A 4769-nucleotide genomic window follows, 5' to 3' on the forward strand; every position below is an offset into this window, starting at 1 on the left:
AGGGCCGCCTCGAAGCAGCCCTGAGCCCTGTGGGCAACCGCCTCGTTGAAACTTACTGTTTTCAAGTTCTTAGGGAAGAACAGTACAAAAAGCCTTTCTGAAGACAAGAGCGTGTGTGTTGCGGGGGTAAGCTTTTAATCTGAGTGACTAATTGCTGTCCTCCGCAGGCTTGCAGCTCGCCAGTCAGCTTCCTTTTGTAAGTAGCATGACCACGGTGGGGTTTATTTCCTGGCTTTCTCCCCCATCCCCACCACCTGGGTGGTGGTACTCTCTTGACCAAGAGACTAGCCCTCCCAAGGAGCAGCGTTCCCCCTGAGAGGTGCTGGATTTTCCTGTCTCTTTGAGGTGAATGGGGCTGAAGGTCAAAGTGGCCGCGAAGTCGGCACGTGCGACCTAATCCAAACTGTTAATTGTTCATTGTCATGCCTTTTCTTCCTGAATTGGCATCTGGGTACCTGCTGTCATCTTGCCCAGGAAATCTGTATCTTTCACTGACAAACTCTTTGTATTTCACACATTTAATCGGATTTTTTCCTCAGTTTCAAGGTTCGAAAGTGGCCGCAAAGCCGGCACGTGCGACCTAATCCAAACTGTGTTGTTCATTGTCATGCCTTTTCTTCCTGAATTGGCATCTGGGTACCTGCTGTCATCTTGCCCAGGAAATCTGTATCTTTCACTGACAAACTCTTTGTATTTCACACATTTAATCGGATTTTTTCCTCAGTTTCAAGGTTCGAAACACAAGAAGGAAGTTGTGGTAGTAGACGACCTTATATTTCATGTTGAGAAGTGATCTTGCATATCAAATCAGATTCAGTAGCACGTGCAGAGATATCTGCAGGAAGCCTGCCGACAGAGCTGTAATTTGCATTTTGGGTCTCTAATAAATGAAATTTTAAAAATCTTTGTATATAGTTCTGGGTTTGCTTATGGGACATTTGCTGAGAATTCCTGTTGAATGACCCACTTGAACTGCTGGGCTGCAATTAGTATTTTGAGTCAGTGTAAAAGTATTTGGAAGAAACTACATTTTCATGCTGCTTTCGAGGTGCCTGCTTTTGTGTCTGTTTCTTTTCTCTTCAGCATTAAAGCATTTTCTAGCATAATAGGGCATGTAGGCAGGCTTGTCCAAACACTTGAAAGGGCATACATGTCTGAATGCAGACTTTTTTTTTAGGCTGAGCAGAGTTATTAGATGGGTAATTCTGAGAGTTTGCAGCATTTAGCTGTTGCTTACTGAAGAGAAGTTCAGGTTACTCATCTTAGGAGATGTGCCTTAATATTTTTTTACAGTCGTGTTCATGTTGCTTTTTACAGTACTTTATTTGAAAAGACAAATGGAAAGCTTGGAGTTCTTTTGGATTTGTAGCTACATGATGCTGTTGGAAAATGGAGCATTTCCAGCAGACTTAGAATTTCTGACAGTGTTATCACATACTAAATATTTTTATAATGGAGAGCAATTTCATGGACAAATAAGCCAGAATGAGATTCGATCTTTATTCGTAAAATCTGTAAAAGTATAAAATGTTGCAGATTTTTTGCATGCTTAAGTTATAACAGAAATGAGGCATGTTAGGTGCAGACAATGCTTTCTAACTGGAATTGTCCAATTAATAAATGAAAATTCAGTATGGTATGTCATGGTTAATTTCATGTTTTGCAGGTGGCTATGGTGCAACTGCGTTAAATATGAAGCGGGATCCCCTGAAACTCAAAAGCGCGGACACTGAATTTCCACTAACACTTGGTCGAGATGTCTCTGGTGTTGTTATGGAGTGTGGACTAAGTGTGTCTTATTTCAAACCTGGAGATGAGGTGATACCACCAATCTCTTTTTCTCAAATGTATAGTTAAGATATACTATGAGATGTTCAGCTTTCATTTTCCTCTTAAGAAAATTCTTTTTTTTAATGTTGTTGCACTCTGAATGAGGACTATCTGACAGTAAATTCCTAGAATGCTTTCATCCCTACCTTTTTTCTGTGAAAAATACGGTCTCTCCCAGACTTGCTTCGGCAAGTTAATTTCCCTTCTGTTTTTTAATTTGTGGTCCATTTCAGTGGTAGCCAGAGAGGAGTTTATTTATAAGTGCACACTCAAGATGCTGCTTCATTTTTGACTGTAGATAGAATTCTAACAGAAGGGATTAGTTGGGTTTTTTCCTTGAGTAACTTAGGATAGGAACTCTGGCATAACCCAAGAACCACTTTGTAAGTCCCCACGTAAATTGTTTGCTTTCATCTTCACCAGTTGCTTTCACGTTTCACCAGTTTTAGTATAGCAAATTCTGATCCCTCCCCATCCCGTCCAATCTGGGCTTTCTTGGCATGGAAGTAGTTTGGGGTTTTTGAAAAATTATGTCTTATACACAGTATGGTACAATTTATTTACATAGCTCTGCAATCCTTTATTTAGTCAGTCTTGTGATGTTTTTTAGGTAAAGAGTAAGCTAATAACTGGTTTCTGATAAGCAATAGTGAAGACATTCTGCAAATTGGTAAAAAGATTTCTTTAATGAAGAAAACTTTTCTGTGTAGGTACAACCATGTGCAAAGTCACAAAAGCTGATAGTTGTTTTCTGTTTGGTTTTAGGTGTGGGCAGCAATTCCTCCATGGAAACAGGGCACTCTGTCAGAGTTTGTGGTAGCTAGTGGAAACGAGGTAAACCTTTAAAAATGTGGCTAACAGACAAAACCCCAAAATTGTAAAGACTGGCATTTTTTTTCTTCAGTATCTAAGTAACTGTTTGTTTCTTGGTGCTTGGATTGATTTAGACTCCAGCTAGTTGTGAAGATAGTTGAAAATGTGGAATACACAATCTGCAATTCAGTAAAGCTTGTTTAAATATTTCAGTGTCACGTAGGATCTGCTGTGTGACTTAGATACGATTGATTTTATTCCAGGTGTCTTTTAAGCCAAAGTGTCTCAGTCACACAGAAGCTGCCTCCTTACCATATGTAGGTCTCACAGCATGGTCTGCAGTTAACCAAGTTGGAGGACTGAACCGAAGTAATTGTAGTGGGAAAAGGTAAGTAAATAGTTCTGGTGCTAAAACTTAGTGTTCTATTTTTATACTGATTAGCTGCTTGTAAGACATGTCCAACAGTGATGAAGTCTGTTACACCATGACATTCACAACGACCAGTTGGCCTGAAGATGCTAGGTTCAATCTACACAACTGCTGAGAGAGAGGCTTCTTTAGAGGGGGACTTAGATGAGAACCCCAACTGAAGTGTACCTAGTCACCCGCTGCTCACTTCCTCTATGTAGTGACTATATAGAGGTAGTCCAATATATATCTAATGTATAGGACTATATAGAGAATTTAAGGATAGTATCTCTAGGAATTTATAGGGACTTTGCCTTTCTGCCTGCTAGGACAGCTATCCAAATGTAATATCCTCTCTGAGTTATTTTGGCAACTCACAAAAAGCTCCCGCAGTCACCGAGGTGTGGTTCACTGAGTTCCTGTATGCATGGGCCATTTGGAGCAGACTGGTTTTCCAGCTTTTTAGAAAAAAATGAGCAGGTGACTGGGTCTCATTTGACCTGTAGGCCAGAACTTTGATGAGGTCAGGAATGTGGAAAAGAAGAGGAAAACGTGCAGGATGAGCAGTCAAATCAAATAGAAAGATTGGCTTTGTTTATCAGTCTGTTAATCTGACAGTGGCAGATGGAGGATGGAAGAGGAAAAGTGCATTGAAAGATTGGAGCAGATACCATTTTTCTCCTGATAATTGAAATTTGCAGTTATTTTGGCCTGTGGATGTTTGTGTAAATAGATAGCAGAATGTTCAGAATGGGAAGAAGGGCAAAAGTAAAAATACTGGAATTGAAAATTAATCATTAAAATTACTATGCTGCACCAAAAATTTAGGTCATAAAGTAATTACTGTGCAGTAGGAGTCTAGATGCCTGACCTCCTCTTATCTGGGGTGTTACTGTTGTAATGCAACACATTGCAAAGGACACTAGATTTATTGAAATTCTTAACCCACATCTTTAGAAGATAATTGAGTGAGTGGTTGTTCATATGTCACAATAAATTTTGTCATGAAAATATCAAGTAATTGTTCTGAAGATAAACAATGTTTTGAGATAATGAAATTGCAAAATTTAAAGCAATTTCAAAGAGACATCACTGAAATTAACTTCCAGCTAGTGATAAAATTCTAGATACATTGCCTTCCTTTTTATTTTTCAGTATTTAGACTTTTTTTATTACCTTAACTTTGACCTATAAATAGAATTAACCTAAAGATATCTTGATCGGCTAGCCTTGTTTAAAGTGTCTTTCCAATCTTCAGGTAAGTGTTTAGATTGTTAAAAGTGAAATTCAAACTGCATTTATGTTGTGTCTTTACATTTAATATTTACTTTTATGTTCCCAATAAATATTTAATTACTCTGTCAGCAAAAAACGCATGTACTTTAATGTACTTACAAAATTATAATGTTTCCCATCTAGAAGTTTTGAATTGTAAAAACAGCAGAGAATGACTTGCATGATGGTAGCTTATTTCCCCTGAAAATTTTCTTGTAGGAAGATATATAAAATGCATTGAAGGGGCTGTGCAGAAGTATATTCCCTGAACTTTATATTACTCTCTCAAGGCAATGATTTCGAAAGACAAGAATTTACATAATGTTTCTTAATTTCTTGAAATAATTTAATACGTTTGGTAAGAAGTTACCTACATATGTGATTTTATGTTGGTCTTTTTGTCTCCTGTAGGTGTATGTAAATAGCTATGTAGAAGGGTGTA

At 38.2% G+C, this 4769-nt stretch overlaps 1 protein-coding gene across 1 annotated transcript in view; it reads left to right on the plus strand.

Moving 5' to 3' along the window:
* The window catches only part of LOC104081931 (reticulon-4-interacting protein 1, mitochondrial-like), a gene marked incomplete at both ends in the record, with an annotated part of 3293 nt that extends 262 nt beyond the window's left edge, over window positions 1–3031 (plus strand). Inside the window, 3 exons of the mRNA XM_009584866.1 lie at window positions 1667–1818; window positions 2596–2664; window positions 2907–3031. Coding sequence (XP_009583161.1) covers window positions 1667–1818; window positions 2596–2664; window positions 2907–3031 — 346 coding nt within the window. The remainder of the gene's footprint in view (window positions 1–1666; window positions 1819–2595; window positions 2665–2906) is intronic.
* Window positions 3032–4769: the final 1738 nt, after the last annotated feature.

This window comes from Fulmarus glacialis, unplaced genomic scaffold, assembly GCF_000690835.1.
Source record: "Fulmarus glacialis isolate BGI_N327 unplaced genomic scaffold, ASM69083v1 scaffold35410, whole genome shotgun sequence".
NCBI lineage: Eukaryota > Metazoa > Chordata > Aves > Procellariiformes > Procellariidae > Fulmarus > Fulmarus glacialis.